Genomic DNA, 19,498 nt, shown 5'->3' with positions numbered 1-19,498 from the left:
TCTACTATATTCCATTTTCTTCCCCATGTACCCTATCCAAGTTACTCTTTATTTCTGGAACATGCCACATGCTTTTATAATTTCCCTACTGTTTGCTTTGCTAAAAATTCATTTCTCCAGCTCCTGTCTCATTAGCTCCTACTTTGTCTCCCCTAAGGACACCTCCCAATCTCCCCATCCCACCCAGTCCTAAGCAGTCATTATTCTACTTTCTGTCTCTATAGATTTCCCTAGTCTAGACTTTCATATGAATGGAATCATATAATATGTGGCCTTTTGTGACTTGTTTCTTTGACTTAGCATAGTGTTTCAAGGTTCATCCACACTGTAGCATGTATCAGTCCTTCATTCCTTTTTATGGCTGAGTATTATTCCATTATATGTATATACCACATTTTGTTTATCCATTCATCTGTTGATGGACATTTGAGTTATTTCCACCTTTTGGCTATTATGAAATACTGCTGCTATGACCATTCACGTACAAGTATTTGTTTGAATACCTATTTTCAATTCCTTTGTGGGTATGTACCTAGGAGTGGAAGTGCTGGGTCATATGGTAATTCTATGTTTAACTTTCTGAGGAGTTGCCAGACTGTTTTCTATAGCAACTGCATCATTTTTCATTCCTACCAACAATATATGGGGGTTACAATTTCTCCACATTCTTGCCAGTGTTTGTTATTTTCTGTCTTTTTGATTGTAGCCATCCTAGTGGGTGCGAAGTGGTATGTCATTGTGATTTTTATTTGCATTTTCCTCATGACAGATGATGTTGATCATCTTTTCATGTGGTTTTTGGCCATTTGTATATCTTCTTTAGAGAAATGTCTATTCAAGTCCTTTCCCTACTTTAAAATTGTGTTGCTTGTCTTTTTGTTTTTGAGTTGTAAGAGTTCTTTATATCTGCTGGATACTAGACCTGTATCAGATATATGACTTGCAAATATTTCCTCTCATTCTGTGGGCTATCTTTTTACTTCCTTGGTAGTGTTTTTTGATGCACAAAAGTTCTTAATTTTGATGAAGTCATATCCAAGAATCCATCACCAAATCCAAGGCCATGAGGTTTACCTGTGTTTTCTTCTAAGAGTTTTATAGTTTTAGCTCTTACATTTGGGTCTTTGATTCATTTTGAGTTAATCTTTGTATGTGGTGTGAAGTAGGAGTTCAACTCCATTCCTTTGCATGTGAATATTCAGTAGTCCCAGCACCATTGTTGAAGAGATTATTCTTTCTTCATTGAATGGCCTTGGTACCCCTGTTGAAAGTTCTTGTTTTAGTTCCTCTTTTCCTTCACCTCTACTTCTAGAGGTCTCTGGTGCCTCTAATCTCTGAACCTTTGGTAATTCTGTATTTTGGGTTGGTCGGCTTTCTGCACTGCCAGCTTAGGATTCAGATTTCTCTGGTCTACTCATATTTACATTATTATTTTTTTGAGTCTTATTTCAGTTGTCATTCTTTGACTTGGGAGATTTTTTTGTTTATTTTCTAGTTGTTGTGTTTTCAGGCATGTGCTTTTGTTTGTTTAAATTGTTTTCTTATTTTAGTTGCATTATAGTAAAAAATAGCCAATCATCACCTTGTCCAGAAAACCTTTCCTCACTTCCCCCACCCCAGACTGGCTGACTGACTTCTGCTCTCCTGTGTTCCAGTGTAGCTTCTGCTAATCTCTGACACTAGCATGCTGTATGGAAATGCTCTGTATTCTTCTCTATCCTTCCTACCAAACTGTGAAATTCTCTGCAGTTGGGACTACACTTTGCTTTATCTTTCTGTGCCTAGCAGTTTAGTGTACTTCGTATAATACACAGAGAGAGTATACCTTTCATATACCCCAATTGCTTACGGTTAACGCTAAGTTTAACCGTACCCCAATTGCTTACGGTTAACACTAAATTAACGCTTCATACCCCAATTGCTTATGGTTAGCACTAAGTTTCTATTTATAAATGAATTTGGTGAGGTCCAAGGTTATATAGTCTAGCCAGAGAGTGCCTTTGTTGGAAGAATATACCACTTAGTGAATATGCGTAAGCCTCTGTTCTTTACAAAGGCCTCATCGATATTTTGTTCGTGCATGTGAGGCTACTGTCTTCCCCAGTTCACTGGTGAGGGAGCTGAGACTTAGAGAGGTTAGGTCACGGGCCCAGTTCGCACAGTTGGTAGTGATGGGCCTGGACTATGAATGCGGAGCTTGATTTCTGAGCAGTTGAGTGGTATCCTCTCATCTCCTTGGGAATCCTGATCACTTTTAGCAGAACTGGTCTTCCCAGCCTTACTTCTGCCAAGAACCTGGGAAATGAGCCTGTTAATTGTCTCAAATTCAGACTTCTATTTATTTTTCTCATACCAAAGTTTAAAATGGTTGTGAAGTGAAATCTGCTGCTCTTTTTGATTTCTCTGTGGTATTTAAGCTTAAAACGTTTTCTTCCCTCTAATAGCTTGGTGAAGATTCAGTTCTTCCTTATTTCTAATTTCTATGTTCTCGTTTCTAAACTCTAATTAATCGGGAATTTATTTTAGTATTAACTCTGTATGTTAATAGGTTCAACAAATCTCCTATTGCTGTATATTTAGGTTATTGCTGGAGTTTTGCTATGGATGCTTTTGTGTAAACCACCTTTTATTTTATTCTCCTTCTGGTGATATTGTTATTATTTCTTTGGTGTGGTAGTGGTGGAGGACTTCTTCTGTTCTCCAGTTTGGGGTGTCATTTCCTTAGGCTATACTTCCAAAGGATTAAAGAAATGAGCAATTATTTAGTCAAGCATTTATTGAGTTCCTACTAAGTGCAGGACCTTGTGCTAGGTGCTGAATTGCTAAGTACCTCTGACTGACAGATAGCTCTGCTTTGGAGCATGTCTGAAGACCTGGTTTTTAGCAACCAGCACTGTGCCTGTCAAACATATATTTTTGTTCACTTTATTGTAGGTCGATCCAGGCTAGTTGATTGTATTAAAGTTCCGTAATGGCTGTGAGTTTCTTATAAGTCTGGGTCTAAAGCGGGGAAAAGCAGCTGCTGTTGGAATATTGAAGATCATTCTACATGTACTAGTCTTTATTTTTTATTAAAATTTTTTTATTTGGTTGCTGGTTGTATGGTCTCACTTTAAGTTTATCTTGGTGGGTCATCTCTGCAAACTTGCCATTCTAAAACTAATATTCATTGAAGGTGAAGAGTTTTAATTTTCAGTTTTAAGGTAGTAGGTAAGGCAAGTTTAAAAGAAATAATGGATGCAAAAAATTTTCTTATGACTAGACGAGTAATCTCAAAGTAGGTCATTTGTTCCTTTTTTCAATTGCAGCGTAAATAACATAATGACAACTTCTTAATTTCTCTAACGGGTAAATTTTTTGTAATGAAAGAATAAAAATTTTGAAGAGATCAAGTACGTTTTCATTTTGTTTTAGGAATCCACTTAAACAACAACCTAAACCACTTGAAATTTGGCTTGGATCATTATAGACTGTCTTCTTCTACGCAAGCAGCAGCAAAGCAGGGGAGAGCGGACTTAACCCCCGCGAGAGCAGGAAGCGACAAGATTGTTCTGTTAGTGTGTAACCGAGCCTGCACTGGGCAGCAAGGGAAAAGGTGAAGACCAACTTATTTTCCAATAAATATTGAGACTTTAAAAGTCTAATATTTTCAAATGTTTTAAAAAGTAGGGATAAAAAAAATCCTTACTTTTAGTAGTTAATTGTTGATTCTGATATTTAGAAAGAGCATGTGTGTAAATTGACCTGATTTGAGGGGTTGGGAGGGGGAGAATATAAAATTAGGATGATAAGATCTGAGTTAGAATGGCTCCCAAGCTCATGTAGTTTTTTTTTTTAAAAATTATTTATTTAAATTTATTTATTTATTTAAATTTATTTATTTATTTATTTTTGGGTGTGTTGGGTCTTTGTTTCTGTGCGAGGGCTTTCTCTAGTCGTGGCAAGCGGGGGCCACTCTTCATCGCGGTGCGCGGGCCTCTCACTGTCGCGGCCTCTCTTGTTGCGGAGCACAGGCTCCAGACGCGCAGGCTCAGTAGTTGTGGCTCACGGGCCTAGTTGCTCCGTGGCATGTGGGATCTTCCCAGACCAGGGCTCGAACCCGTGTCCCCTGCATTGGCAGGCAGATTCTCAACCACTGCATCACCAGGGAAGCCGCTCATGTAGTTTTTAAAGGCACATTTCTCTTGTATAGTTTCAGCTCAAGATCCTCCTGGGTCTCTAGACCTATAGACCTATATCCAGCTACTTTCTTTACAGCATTTTTTCTTCTATTAATTCTTAACAAATCTACTTGGATGGCACGTGCACCTCAGTCTTGTGTTCCAAACTGAACTCATTGTGTTCCCCTATAAACCTGACCCTCCAGTATTTCCTGGCTTGGCAAATGGCACCAGTATTCATTCAGCTGCATGTAGTCAGACATTTTGGGAGTTAGAAATCTCTCTCAAATCTGTTTCCCTCTGTAAGAATTTATGGGAGTTACTTTTCTTTTTTTTTTAAACATCTTTATTGGAGTATACTTGCTTTACAATGTTATGTTAGTTTCTGTATGGGAGTTACTTTTAAAGTAACTTTATCACAATAGTAATGTAACTAGAGTAATAACAAGATATGGATGTGTTTCAGGGAGGAAGGATACTGTGTTTCTAATATTTGTCAGAGTAGCATTTATATTAACTTTTTAAAATGTTGCTTTGAAATAAGTTTCTTATTTAAGAATGGTAAATAGCATAAAAGCAAAATGTGTTGATTTGTATATTTATGATGTTCATTAGCAAGTACTTTAGTGTTTACAGTGTGTTGGCCACTATTCTGAACACTAGGGATACAGCAGGATCTGTGTGTTCTCATGGAGCTTGCATCCTAGTTAGGACAGAGCCACTAAAGACAAGTAAACACATTAACTTCAGACAGTCGTTGTCACTTTGAAGATGTTAAAACATGCGGGTGTGATAGAACATGCTGGTGGGGGCTCTAGCAAAACTGTATTAGAGAGGGAGGCGAGGGGGGCCTCCCTGAGGACGCGGCAGCTGGGCTGAGCCGAGTGGGAAGGTGCGAACTGTGTGAGCCTCTTGGGAAGGGATCCCGTGAAGAGGGGACATTGAGTACACAGATGCTGAGATTATGGCTGAGTAATATTCCGTTGTATATATGTACCACATCTTTATCCAGTCCTCTGCTGATGGACGTTTAGGGTGCTTCCACGTCTTGATTCCTGTAAATAGTGCTGCTGTGAACATTGGGGTGCAGGTATCTTTTCGGATTATGGTTTTCTCTGGATATTACGGGGGGAAAGGGGGCAAGGGATAAATTGGGAGATTGGGATTGACATATACATACTACTTTATATAAAATAGATAACTAATGAGGACCTACTTGTATAGCACAGGGAATTCTACTCAGTACTCTGTAATCCCCTATGTGGGAAGAGAATCTAAAAAAGAGTGGATATATGTATATGTATAACTGATTCACTTTGCTGTACACCTGAAGCTAACACAACATTGTAAATCAACTATACTCCAATGAAAATTAAAAAGAAAAAAAAGTTGCTGAGATTAGAAGGAGCTTGGCATGTTTAAGGGACAGAAGAAAAGGCAGCTCATCGTATTTGTATAAAATAAAGAACTTATAGAATCCCTTTCATGATGCTAGTCTCTTAAAAGTGAGGTCATTGTCATGTGAAAAATATGGCTACTGATTTACACATCGTGCTTGTAACTTATTTCGCATCACAGTTGTCTTTAGGAAGGTAGGCTCACTCGAGTACTGCTGTGAGTAAACTGGTACTTGTTAGGAGCGGGTTTCTTGGTGACCTTAGCACCCCTCCTTTGGCCTGAGTCAGGGTTTATCTGTTTGTTTATTCACTTGTGCATTCATTCATTCAGCATCTACTATTGTCTAGGTATTGGCAGTTTGGGCTAGGAAGATAAGTCGGTCACAGTTCCTGCTGTCAGGTAACACAGTCTGTTGGTGGAGGCAGCAGAATAAGCAGGCAGTATTGTAGTGCAGCAGAGCTCAGGGAACAGATCAACAGGGTGCCAGTGGCTCCTTCTGCGGATGAGTAGGAAATAGCTTAAAAGAAGAGTGAGAAGGGTAGTCCAGACTGAGGGAATTGGCTGTACATTGCGGGTGTGAGTCGGATGCATTCAGAGCGCAGCAAGTAGGTCTGAATGGCTGGGGCTTGGGTGAGAGTTAAGGCCAGGCCAGTGCTCCTCCACGTTGGCTGCATATTAGAATCACCTGGGGAGGTCCTCAAACAGCCTCAGTGCTCGAGCCACAGACCAGAGGGATTGCAGCAGAATCTCGGGGGAATCATTGTGTTTTAAAGTTCCCTCGCTGATTTCAGCCTGCAGCCACTGCTGAGAACCATGGCTCCGCCTCTGATTCTCTAACACCTGTGAGCGCAGCACTGGATAGGAAACCTGGCAGGGGCCACGTGACTTCTGCCCTAGGCTAGGAGCTGACTTTTAGTGTCACTTGCTTGCCAGTGCCTTCCTTGTTGCCAGGCCACCAGCATGTGGCTGCCTCCCTGCTGGAGCTTCCAGCCCTGTCTTTTCCTCTGGCACCGAACCTCTTATATGTTTGACCCATGCTGCTTGCTGGACTCGTGTCCACTCCCACCTGCTTTCCTCCCCATCTCCACTAATCCTGTCATCTTATTACCTGGCACCATACTCTATTAGAAGCCATTTTGGTGCATGAGTTGTTAAATTTCATTTAGAAATCTCAGTTTCCCTTCTGACTGTTTCATCCACTTATGAGAGTATTAAATTTCCTGTTTGTTTTATTTTGAGAACTGTCCTAAAACTAATTGCATTGTGATTCCATTTAAAAAGATCATGAATAAGGAGTTACAGTATTAAAGGAATTGTCATACTTTTTAAGGTGATTATAATATTTATGTGTGTTAGATTTGGACTACCTTTTGTGCTGCACTTAGAGAAGACAATAGCATGGGACCTTCTGCAGAGGGAAATCTTGGAGAAGATGAAGTATTTCTTGAGGCCCACAGTTGGCATTCAGGTGTGTAAGCCTTTTGGTACTCCAGCATAGCATGTGTGTACAGTCATGAAGAAACAGTCATTACAGTGAGATTGGAAGTTCAGACCTTTGCCCTTAGGAAAGACCAGACACTGAGCTGGAATGCTGGGGAGCCCTGGAGAAAAGCTGTGTAGTAAAATCTGCTGTGTTCAGGTTTTCCAGAATGAGGACTGTCCCTCATTTTACGAAGGGAGCTGGCCACGGCACGGTTTTCCATGCACTGCCAGGTGTTCCTTTATAATGTTTGTCTAATAAAGTTTAGCACGTGATCAGCTTGGAGAGATTTTGTAGACTATCTGTATATTTTCAAAATTATGATTTCTTTGTTAAGGTATCCGTGGAAAACTTACATTAATGTTCAGCTAAAGTAACATATTACTTGTCTTGCATAACATATTTGATATGTAAATTGCATTTGGGGCAATCATATTTAAAGTGTATTAGAGTGGCTCAACAGCCTTACAGAATGTTGTAGAGAAGCATTTTGCAAAACAGTTTGCTCTCCCTCTAATCTGTTTTGGAAATGCCCCTGTGAACCACATGCCCTCGAAGAGAAACTCAGCCTGATTTGCCTTTGCCATTTGTTGCAGGTGTGTCCATTCAGTTTGCGAGTGGTCAGTGTTGTGGGAATAACATACTTGCTGCCCCAGGAGGAGCAGCCCCTGTGCCACCCAACAGTAGAAAGGTAAAAAAAAAAAAGAAATCACCTTCTAGACTTTCATATATGTTTGTGTGTAATTTCTAGTGATGTCTGATGTAATTTCCTACGAAGTGTGGTAGGTCCTTCAGGCTCACTTAGAAAGTAAACACTTATTTTACTTTTGATTCATATTTGAGTAGGATATGTTTTATGATCTTTTTTGGAATCAGGAAAGCCTAGAGTACTGATGTTAGGAAAGTAAATTGATCGGTCTCAGGACCACAGATGAATTGCACTTTCATATTCACCAAGATCAAAGTTTTCCAAAGTAGAATTCTAATCATATCACTTTCCTCCTCGAAATCCTTAAATGGTAACCCGTGGCCTCAAAGATAAAGCCGAATTTCCACAGTATGTGAAGTTCTCCACAGTTTGAACCCTGACTACTCCCCTTCTATCAGGCCTCTTTCTTCTCCCCACTATCTTAAACATTCAGCAGCATCAAAGTACTGAGGGTTGTTTGAACGCACAATATGGTTTTATGTGTGCCTTTGCACGTGTAGTTTCCTCTGTTGATAATTCATTCCCTTTGAGCCTCTCTTCACACTGTCCCTCCTCTCCCCCTCAGAATTATCTTCTCCCCTCTGCTATCTCTGTGCTTTAACATACTTCTGTTATTAATAAAGTAATAGAGATAAGTGTATATAGACACACGATACATATATGGATACATATAAATATAAAAACACATTATTGTTTTCATTATAATGACTTTTTCAACAAATATCGTAGTGCCTGCATTTCAGGATTCCAAAAAAGTATGCAACATGGTTCTGTTTAAAAGCAACTCACTGTTTGGTTTTAGAGATTAGAGTTAATAGATTAGATAATGATCCAAAACATTGCAAAACTTAAAAACTATTTGATGAGTAATACTGACTGTTAATGCTGAGTATCTCAGGAGATGGCGAAGGAGCCAAGGAGCTCAGGGGAAATAAGTGAGGTGAAACTTGAGGGGTGCCTTGTAGGAAGGCACAGTTTACATTGGTGTGGGCACAGTCCAGGGACCAAGCATGGCATATGGGGGGAGGTGGAGAGATGCAGGAGCAGACTTTGTTCCCAGAGAGACTATCATCCCGTCCAATCTCTATGGATTTGGTGAGATATTGGACAAAAATTGGAAAGATCGTAACATCTAAGAGTTATTGTGGATAACCTTATAGTGTGGTACTAAATTTCTTCCAATATCTTTATTTCCATATTGAATATTTTAATTTAAGGATTTTTCAGTCCAGTTGTAATCAAGTTATTAAATAAGAGTTTATAATGGTCAGAAACCTTTTCTGATGGGGAACGATGATGAAGATTTTCAGCAATCACACTATGATTTCAGATTTCAGATAGGATGTATATTTAATTAAAATCATTTATTTAGAAAGTAATACGTGACTTCCTTCCCCATCCTATAGGGCACTAAAATCTTGTGGACCAGGTGGCACTGCTCACGTGAAATTAGTGGTAGAATGGGACAAGGAGACAAAAGATTTGTAAGTATTTTTTTTAACTTAGTGTTTGTAGAGTCATTGTCTTAATTATCACTATGATAGCATACCTTTGATCTTTCAAATTAGCTGAAACACAAACCTCTGTTTTCTTCAGCTAAGTATCCAAGTGTGTTGCTGATCCTTTATTTAAGTAATTTATTATTTCTCTCCTATACATTCTGTCGTCTGGATCCCAAAACCTTAGAACATTTGTTTGCTGCTAATGAGACAGAAGCTTTATATTCATTAACTACTGTGTAGGTCAAATTACTTTGATTTTTATTACAGACCCATTAACTCTAGCAAGTTCTGCCAAATGCATGCCCTTTGATACAAAGGACAAGAATATATGAATTAATCAGTACAGTTTGTGCCCAATCCCAGAAAAAACAATTTCAAGTTATTTCTTGAAAATAACGTTATAGATAGAGAACGTCTCACGACATTTTGGAACATAGAAAAGTTGCCTTGCCACTTTTGCTTTCCTACATATTGACCTTTTTGGTTATGAATTTACAGCCACGTTGTGAAGCTGTTAATTGTATTTTGTGTCACTTTTCCAAGACATTCTCTAATACATGCTTTTTCTCCTCTGATCGCAGCTTGTTTGTAAATACCGAAGATGAGTATATCCCTGATGCAGAAAGTGTCCGGCTGCAAAGGGAGCGTCACCATCAGCCTCAAACTTGCACTTTATCCCAGTGTTTCCAACTCTACACCAAAGAGGAGCGGGTAAGGGTTGGGCAGCATTTGTTGGGTGGTGAGGGTAGTAGGGAGGGTCCAGGGCAAGATGACAGTGGAGAAACAAATTATGCCCCAGAAAACTCCCCAAGGATTTTTGCATTTACATAGGTTCTGCACATGTGATGTGCATCTTAGTGTTATTCCTCTTAGGATTTTAACAAAAAGTAGTTTAAATTTCTGGAAAACCTTGATTAAATGAAATGCTCTAGACATGAACCTTTGTATAGTTCCTTTTTTTTTTTACTTTTTAATGGTTAATGATAAAGTTATATTTTTGTTTCAATTTAGAGATTTTAAATTATTTTCCTTAGTAACTAGAGCAGTGGTTCTCAACTTTTTGGAACTAAGAACATAGGTACCATTTTAATTAAAATGAATTAAAATTAAAAATTCAGTTCCTTAGTTGCATTAGCCACATTTCAAGGGATCAGGAGACACACGTGGCTAGTGACTCGTATTGGACCGTGTAGATATAGACATAAAATTCTGTTGGACAACATGCTTTAGACCACTTAGCATAGTGTTTGCAGATCGTAGGTACTCAGTAAATATTTGAATGAATGGATGGACAAATAGTGGATAGGACCCTTGCCTACGTGTTTTTTTTTTTTTTTTTCCAACAGGAATATTTAATAACAAGGTAGATAACATGTTTATCTAACATATATTTTTATATAACTGAAGCTAAAGCAAAACATCCTGTTATTGGATAAATATGGCCTGCTGTATGTGTGTACACTGCAGTGCAATTAAAAAAATACTGTAATTATAATTTCAGAACTTCAGGATTTGAATAGGTGCCAGTATTCTGTCCTTTTTTCATATAGGAAAAGAAAATTCCTTTGAAAATCATTTGAAGCTTGGAGCAAAATTCCATAGCTGTATTCTTAGGATCACTCTGTAGAGTCTTCATGATTCAGATGATACAAGGGAAGCTTCAATTCAGCCTTCCTTTTAGAGAAGACATTTCAGCTTTCATGATCTCATCAACCAGGGGAATGTTGGTGACAATTACAGTGCAGGAGTGAAGAAGCTATTTCTTTACTTAGTAGTGTTCCCATATTCCTCCCATTGGCTTACTTGGGTTCAGGTGCACACCCACAGGCTGACCTGATTCTGAATGTTCTGCTTGAACTCAAACTAGTGTTTCCTGAAGGTCCAAACCAGAGTTCTGAGCAAGAGCCTCGTGAATAATGAGCCCTGCATTAGCAAATACTTGAACTCCCAAGTTGGGCCCTGCCCTTTACACTGACTGGGCTTTTATTTAATCAGGGCTTCTGCCATTGCCACTTGCACTGCACCAGTACCTGGAATGACACAGCCATCATCAATAACATTTTTAACAGCTCTCAAGCCACCTTTGATTGCATCTTTGATTTGCATGAGTGTGTACTTATTTGGTCCTTTGACCAGTAATGTGACGGATGTTACGTTTCTCAGTAAAGTCAAACTTCTCTTCTCCCAGTGTGTAGTCATAGACAAGTTCTGCATTTCCCAAACAATCAGGATTTAGGTCATCAATAGAATTTAGAGCTACCCCACCACGAGCAAGCGTCAGCCTTTCCACATTTCTCTTGGGTCTGTGCAGAGCTACTATGCCTTCTTTTGCAAGAGCATCTAAGGCAAAGGGGTCAATTTCCTTTTGATAAATAACAACAAATCCTTTATCTGAATCATCACCACACTTTCAAAGTTCTATTATTTTTTTAACTCCATCTTTAGCAAATTTTCTTTCAGTCTTTACTAATTTCTTTCTCTCTTCTGCATGCTTATTAAAAAAAAAGCCAGAATTCACTTCTGTGTTTTCATATTCTAATGGCACATTGCATATGAAGATGTATGCATCTTCTACTTTTTTTTTTCGTATCAGGATGCCATGTCCCATGATCCAAAACAAGACCTCTGATTAAGCTTGTATAGGTTTCAGATTTATGTTTCATCCCTGTGATCTCAACCATGAAGGGGTCACTGCGTTCATCTTGTTTTTTAATGGCCAAAATGGAGTCCACGACAGCATCTGTTAAAACACCAGCAAGTTTAGCATGAATTTTAGTATGTAGAGATGTTCTGGCCATGTCTGTAAGTGTTTCACTGTTCATCTCTTTGCATATTTTGACTAGTTGCCAAAACTGAAGTGCCTTTTTCTTTGCAGCTTCAAATCCTTCTGTTATTATTTTGAGATGAAGATCCTATAATAAACACATAGTTACAAAACCACCACTAATACTAGAGATCTTCAGTTAGATGCAACTGTAGTTCGTGATAAACTACACGAACTACATTTATGGAAGGATATTCTGGATCATTCATACCCTTTAATACAACTAATATGATGTGCTGACTTTCTGAATACTTTAAAAAGGATAAATAAGCTTTCAGTGTAGAGGAAAAGAACAGACATTGCTCTAGCACAGAGTTGAAACCAAGGAACTAAGGCACTCTTGGTGTTCACTGTGCAACAGGCCTTTGTGGTTTTTAAACCTCTCCAGGTTCAGGCGCCTTGAGAAACCTTGACGAGAGCACTTTGAGTTCATCTAATTTTGAGTTGATGTTTAGGATCATAATTCTGGCTACTGATTCTTACTGCTCACTCTTGCATATAGGGAATCATGCAACTTCAGGGTCGGAGGGGGCTTTAAAATTTTTTTTCTAATGGTTGAGTTCTGCCTAATTTCAAATAGGTGATTATCCAGCCGCTGTTTTACAGAGACACCATTTTCTCTTTGGGTATCTCTGATGGTGACTGACGTTAACCTGAAATATGTCCCTGGTTGCTACAGCCAGCAGGCGAACTCTCAGGTCGTTAAGAACAGAGGACAGGGCTTCATTTTCTTCTACTTGTTTGTCCTTCAAATATTTGAAAATAGTTTTCGTCTTCTCACGAAGTCTTTTCTCCCCCAAGCAGTTAACAGCTAATTCCTTTAATAGTTTTTCATTAGGCATATTTTTCCAATCTTGGGCTTGTATAAATAATTGGCTTTGAAACTGGTTGATCACATGCTGTATGTAGCACCTTATCCTATTTAGCTTTTTTTTTTTTTTTAATTGATTTGGGAGATGTCTGAGAATGTCACAAAGCTTAAAGGTGAGCAGATCTACTAGATGACAACATTGGTATTCTACAAAACATCTCACTGATCTTTCAAGCTAGCCAGATACATTTTAATAGGGCTTTGTTCATTCAGCACACGTCTGTTGAGTACATACTGTGTGCCAGGTACTGTGCTAGGAACTGGGAATACAGCAGGGACCAAGGCAGACAACAGTCTTGCCCTCAGCTTGTTTACCGTGTAGTGGGGATAAACAAGTAAGTAAAGGAAGCAAAGGTCTTGGGGTCGGAGGAAGATTGAGAAAAGAAATGAGGCCACTGTGGCTGGGGCACAGCAGGTGAGAGAATGCATCCTGGTTGTAAAATGACCCCAGCATGTCTAGCAGTATCCGGCCCATGGAAGGCATTCAGCAAATCTATGCCACAGTGAATGAATGAGTGAGTGTTCCTTGGGGAGCTCAGTCACCGGGTCCAAAAATAACAGTCCAGATATGGAAGAGGAGGAGGTCAGACTTAGCAGTAGGCTGTGTGACAATAATTTTGGGGTCGCGTTGTCTGCAAGCTCAGTGTGATCAGCAGTGTCATGTGGGTGTCAGCCGCTGTTGGCTACCTAAGGATGCTTTAGAAACAGTGTCCAGAACTCAGATGGTGATAGCACTGCTCTTCTCATTACCTTAAATGTTCACTGTTAAGAGACTGACATCCCGGGGCACACGCAGAGAGTGTGGATAGGGGATGGCGCGGCTGAGTATGTCTTGATGAAGGAGATCTTAAGTGAGGATCTGATAGTTATTTTCACATACTTCGAGGGCCATCCTGTGGATAAGGGATTGGGCTTATTAATTTTATCTAAAAAGCAGAATTAGAGATTGGAAATTACAGGGAGCGTGATTTTGTCTTAATATGAGGAAGAACTTTGTAACAGACTGCCTGAGAGTGAGCAGCTGCCTCTGGGGCTAGTCGCTTTCCTTGTTGGGCCATTAGCGAGGCTGGCCACGCTCCAAGGGTGCTCTGCAGGCCCAGCAGCTCTTTGTGGCAGTTTACAATGAGACAAGTACAGAAGTCGAGCAGTGTTGTAGAAACTGTCACAGCTGCTAGACGTTGCCTTGACATTCTTATTGTATCTTATAAAAGAGTATCTGTTTATGAGGTATTGGAAATTAAAAAACAAATAAACAACAACCTGTTCCTTTACCACGAGCACTGGGCTGATGGCCACGTCTGTAGACAGTTAGCATGTTAGCACAGATGTGGACTTGCCAGATGACACTTAGGTTCCTCCTGCCTAATTTTCTTTTTTTTTTTTAAACATCTTTATTGGAGTATAATTGCTTTACAATGGTGTGTTAGTTTCTGCTTTATAACAAAGTGAATCAGTTATACATATACATATATCCCCATATCTCTTCCCTCTTGCGAGCTGATCTCCCTGTGCTATGCCTGCCTGACTTTCTGATTCACTTCTATCCACCCAGACTTCTGTCTCTCCCAATCTTTCCTACACACATGACAGGATCTCCCTCTCAGGAAAAATAACTCCCTCACTTCTGCTTCCCTTTCAGACTGCTGTGCCGGTCTTTCTCTTCTTTTCTGTGTAACTTTACCATTTAGTGATTTCAGGTCTTTCCCTTTCCTGCCTTCCAAACCTCTTGTCGTCTGTCTGGCTTGTGTTTCTGACACTGCTCTCCGAAGTTCTCGGGGCCCATAGTTTGCTCAGTTCAGTGGCCTCTGCTCAGTCTGCATTTGACCTCTCCGTGGGATATGGTACTGATAAGCACCCTGTTCTTGCCACTCTCTTTTCTTGGTGTGCATAAAAGGAATGCTTCTGATTTGCCTATTTTTCTGACTATGCAGCCTCAGGTTCTGGTGGTTTCTCGACCTTTGTGTTTCCCTTAAAAATCGGCCTTCTGCAAGATTCTGTCCTTGGCTTCTTTCTCTTCCATCTGAGTGGGCATTGCCATCTGTTCCCGTGGCTTCCCTTACCTCATTGTGTTGATGGTCCCAGATCTGATGCATCTTCCGAAATCCAGAGGAGATTTAAAAAATCTCTCTTGGGGCTTCCCTGGTGGCGCAGTGGTTGAGAATCTGCCTGCCATTGCAGGGGACACGGGTTCGAGCCCTGGTCTGGGAAGATCCCACATGCCATGGAGCAACTAGGCCCGTGAGCCACAATTACTGAGCCTGCGCGTCTGGAGCCTGTGCTCCGCAACAAGAGAGGCCGCAATAGTGAGAGGCCCGCGCACCGTGATGAAGAGTGACCCCCGCTTGCCACAACTAGAGAAAGCCCTCGCACAGAAACGAAAACCCAACACAGCCGAAAGTAAATAAATAAATAAATTAATTTAAAAAAAAAATCTCTCTTACCAGACATGCCCTGTTAGTACCTCTGTGTTGTCATCCTGAAACCCTTGCCTGCAGAGGTGACATGTGGATTCGAGGTCTCAGATTGCTGTTGAGAAGGATCTTGTTGGTAGCAGGATGAGGAAGATTGTTTGGAGCAGTTTGATGCTTGGGGGAGAGAGAACAATTAAGAGACTTGAGGAAGTCCGGGTAAGGGTGAGTGAGGACTTTGAATTCAGGTGGATGGAGAGGAGGAGACAGGTGTGAGGAGTGGCAGAGAGTGTTACCTCGGATGGGCGTGGAACAGAGGAAGAGGGAGGGGTTTGAGGCTCTGGGTTAACCCCCCGTGCTCTGCTCTTGACGGGCGGTTGTGGGATTTGCTGGGGTAGGACACACAGGAGGAGGAGGAAAGGGAACTATGTTGGTAGAAAGGCGGCGAGTTGAGTTTGGGAGTGTGCTGAGCGTGAGGTGCTTCTGTGACATCTGACATCTCTGTGCAGTAGTCACCTAGGTGGTCATTCCTCTTTGAGAGAGAATCTGTTCAGCAAATGTTTGGGTGCCCGCTCTAGCCAGGCGCCACTTTTAATTGTGTTTTTCTGTTGACTCCCATCATACATAGTTTGGGGAGATTCAGAGTTGTGCCGTGCCCTGGCCAGGAGGTGAGCCTGGCTGTCTCCTGTAACAGAGTCTTGCCTTAAGTGGCCCGTAACAGAAGTCGTGCTCCTTGTTTTCAGCTTGCCCCAGATGACGCCTGGCGGTGCCCGCACTGCAAGCAGCTGCAGCAGGGGAGCATTACGTTAAGCCTCTGGACTCTGCCTGATGTGCTTATCATACACCTAAAGCGATTCCGACAGGTAAGGAAACCCTCTGTCACAGGGAAAAGAGCTGTGACCAAGGTTCTATGCCCCTGACTGGTGGGCTGTTGGGCGGGGAGTGCTTTGGTGTCCCTGTTTGATCCCGTGATCCTGTGTTGTTGCAGACACACAGCTGCCCCTATGTTTGGAGCCATGTTTTGTTCTTTCCCAGAGCGAAGTTTGTGCATCCTGTGACCCTTTAAATCCTAACCATTTTAGTTCATACTGCAGATATTTTACTTTGTTCCTGAGGATTTGCTTTAGATTTGTAAATGTTGTGCTCAAGTAAGTGTACTTTGGGATTTAAAAAAAAAAATTGAGCGCCTTTCTTGGGGGTGGGTAGAATTCTATTTCTGCCCTAAAGTAATAACGGTTGTTGTCCTGCTTCCAAGGAGCAGTTGTACAGTTGGGGAGATGAGTCATAAATATATACAAAGAAAATCTGCTTTGAGTTGTATTGCTTTGTGAGTCAATTTTCCCACAGAGGCTCTCTATTCCTAAGGTTAGAGTTATCCTGGGCAGCCCCCTTGTAAGAGAGGTAAATGAGAGGTAAACGCTGGAGGAGTCTGAGCCTGGTGTAAGAAAGTTTGGATTGGGAAGATTAGGAGGAGGCCTGTACCAGGTGAGGTGGGAGCAGGGCTGCACACGTATAGTGGCTAAGGGAGCAGCAGGTGCAGAGCATGTGCAAGAGGCTGAAAGCTGAGGCCAGTGTGGCTGTGGCTCCGGGGGGTCGGGGGGAGAAGGACGTGCGTTGAGGTAGAAGAGCAGGCAGGGGCTGGTCGTCCAAGCAGTCCTTGTAGGCAGAGTGGGATTCTGAGGCAGAGAAGCAACATGACCAAATGTTGTGCTTGGAAGAGACCATTCAGGCTGCTGTGTGGAGAATTAGAGGCTACAAAGGATGAAGACAGGGAGACCTGAAGGAGGCCTTTGCAGTCACCGGGGCGGGGGGCCGGCCGATGGCTCGCAGTGGAGTTGCGGCAGTGGAGATGGAGAGACCTGGATAGACTTGAGAGATGTCTGGGGCTGGCCGATGAAGTGAATGTGTCGGGGGCGCGCACATGGTCCCCAGGGTGGCCTATCACACACAGGTTTGGGGTCCAGCTCCTGTAGTAGTGAGGAGCGGGCACTTGCCCTGAGTGTCCCAGCTGTACGCTTCCGTTGGGATCTGCAGTGGGACGGCCGGTTGAGGGTTTGGACCCAGCTTCTCTGTCTCCTTCCATACACACAGACTGGCTTCCTTTGCTTTCTGTTTCTTTTGAAGACATATCATCACCCTTCCAGCACCCCAACTCAAAACTGCAGTGTCATCTTTGACTCTTCTTTCTTGTCCCTGTCACCTAGTCAGTCACCTCTTCGGCCTGGTTGTGCCTCTCCACTGCCTCCTGTACGTGTCCCCTTCTCCCCATTCTTGCTGTCATCCTGCCAGTTCCAACTTCTGATACTTCCGAGCTGGTTGCAGTTGCAGTGTCTTTTCATTGGTTTCGTAACCTACACTGCTCTTCTCTTTCTACCATGTTTTGGGCACTACTTAATGACAGCTCTGATGGCATCCCCTCCTCCCTCAAAGCCTCAGTGCTTCTCCCTTGACTGCAGAACATGGTCCAGGTTCTTTAGCCTGACCTTCCTGACCATGCAAGACCCATCCTACCTTTCTCTTAGGAACATTTTTCTTCCCTTAGTAGATCCATAGTTCCTTGGGATGGGCATTATCTGTGCCTGATTAATTTTTTAAAGCTCCCATAGACACAGGAAACATTTGGTAAATATCTACTCAACTGATGGTTGGATTTCCCAGTGGGCTTAATGGGAAATACAGATTGTCCAAGATTGTCAACTAAATGACTATATTAAGTTAAGTCACTGTTAACTGTTAACGTATTTGTTGGAGGAGTTGGGAAGGAAAGAGGCCCTGTTCCGTGAATGGCTGTTCTGTGCCAGCACTGTGCTTTCCCTTCACATATGTTGTTATTCCATTACTTTCCATGCCTCTTTCGTGACAGAGGTTTCAGGATGAACCCTTTATCAGGTGAGGCAATGAAGGCTCATTATCATTGCTGGTTCCATTTTTGGTGATATTAAAACCTGTTCCTCCAGGTAGATAAAACTGTTAATCTGTTTCCCTGTGTTGTATGTGTCTTTGGAAACATCAGATAGGTAACTCAACCCTACTTCAGTTGATACGGTCTGCCTTTTATGCTAAACTGCTCTACCATCTGCTTGCATGAAAATATCATTAGAACTTGTTTTTCTTCTTGCCACAGGAAGGAGACAAGCGTATGAAACTTCAGAACATGGTCAAGTTCCCTCTGACTGGCCTGGACATGACACCTCACGTGGTTAAGAGAAGCCAGAGCAGCTGGAGTTTGCCATCCCATTGGTCTCCATGGAGACGGCCCTATGGACTCGGGCGGGACCCTGAGGACTACATCTATGACCTGTATGCTGTGTGCAATCATCACGGCACCATGCAAGGGGGGCACTACACAGGTCTGCAGTGCGAGAGGCCGGGCGCCTGTGCTGACGATTCCTCCCGACGTGTTTTGCTTGTGACAGGGTCGCTTTGCTTTAGAACCCCGCTTTCTCTTCCAGCAGGCAGAGTGCCAACCGTGAGGGCAGTTTTCGTCCTCTGGTTCTCTGCCCTGAGTTGGATTGTCTGGTCGGGCTCTGACCCAAGCAGGGAATGGTGTGTGCAGATGGGTGGCATCGTCTGGCTCACCCAGGACTTGCTTTCTTGACCTCACCTGCATGACCCGTTTAAGGTTTCGCTCTGCTTCCTTGAGGGCCTAGCATCTCCCTTATTTGGAGTGGTTGTGAACCACTTTTATAGTGTCTTTAACGTGATTTGGAAGGGTTTTTCTTTTTGCTGTATGGTTAAATTTACCTTTTCATTTGTCAAAGCAATAGTGCTCATCGTATGAAATTTAGAGACTAGAGAGAGGCAGACGGAACAGGGCCATCAACGCACGAGATCATCACTCAGAAATAACCCATGAGATTAGTGCTCAAAAAATGGTAACATTTTTAGAAACTGTGATAAAATATACACAACAAAATTTACCATTTTAACCATTTTTAAGCATACGGTTCAGTGTCATTAAGTACGTTCATATCTTTTTGCAACCATCACCACTGTCCATCTCCAGAGTTTCTTTCATCTTCCCAAATTGAAACTCTGCATCCATTAAACAGTGACTCCCTGTTGACTCCTCCCCCATCCCCTGGCAGCCACCATTCTTTCTATGAATCTGACTGCTCTAGGTACCACACGTAAGTGGAATCATAC

At 41.9% G+C, this 19,498-nt stretch overlaps 1 protein-coding gene, 1 non-coding gene and 1 pseudogene across 2 annotated transcripts in view; 1 reads left to right on the top strand and 2 right to left on the bottom strand.

Annotated features, from left to right (window-relative positions):
- The window catches only part of USP31 (ubiquitin specific peptidase 31), a 75,889-nt gene that overhangs the window by 45,162 nt on the left and 11,229 nt on the right, over positions 1-19,498 (top strand). Inside the window, exons 7-13 of the mRNA XM_068524149.1 lie at positions 3,415-3,595; positions 6,915-7,026; positions 7,635-7,729; positions 9,154-9,231; positions 9,831-9,960; positions 16,096-16,215; positions 18,477-18,702. Of these exons, the coding sequence (XP_068380250.1) occupies positions 3,415-3,595; positions 6,915-7,026; positions 7,635-7,729; positions 9,154-9,231; positions 9,831-9,960; positions 16,096-16,215; positions 18,477-18,702 (942 nt within the window). The remainder of the gene's footprint in view (positions 1-3,414; positions 3,596-6,914; positions 7,027-7,634; positions 7,730-9,153; positions 9,232-9,830; positions 9,961-16,095; positions 16,216-18,476; positions 18,703-19,498) is intronic.
- On the bottom strand, positions 10,910-12,152 carry LOC137778598 (T-complex protein 1 subunit zeta pseudogene; annotated as a pseudogene).
- Positions 12,303-12,431, bottom strand: LOC137750781 (small nucleolar RNA SNORA22). The gene has a single exon (XR_011070566.1). It is a non-coding gene; the product is annotated as a small nucleolar RNA SNORA22 (small nucleolar RNA).

Source organism: Eschrichtius robustus, chromosome 16 (assembly GCF_028021215.1).
Source record: "Eschrichtius robustus isolate mEscRob2 chromosome 16, mEscRob2.pri, whole genome shotgun sequence".
NCBI lineage: Eukaryota > Metazoa > Chordata > Mammalia > Artiodactyla > Eschrichtiidae > Eschrichtius > Eschrichtius robustus.
Note: the sequence above shows the minus strand (reverse complement) of the source record. Positions and strands in the feature narration are given on the sequence as shown.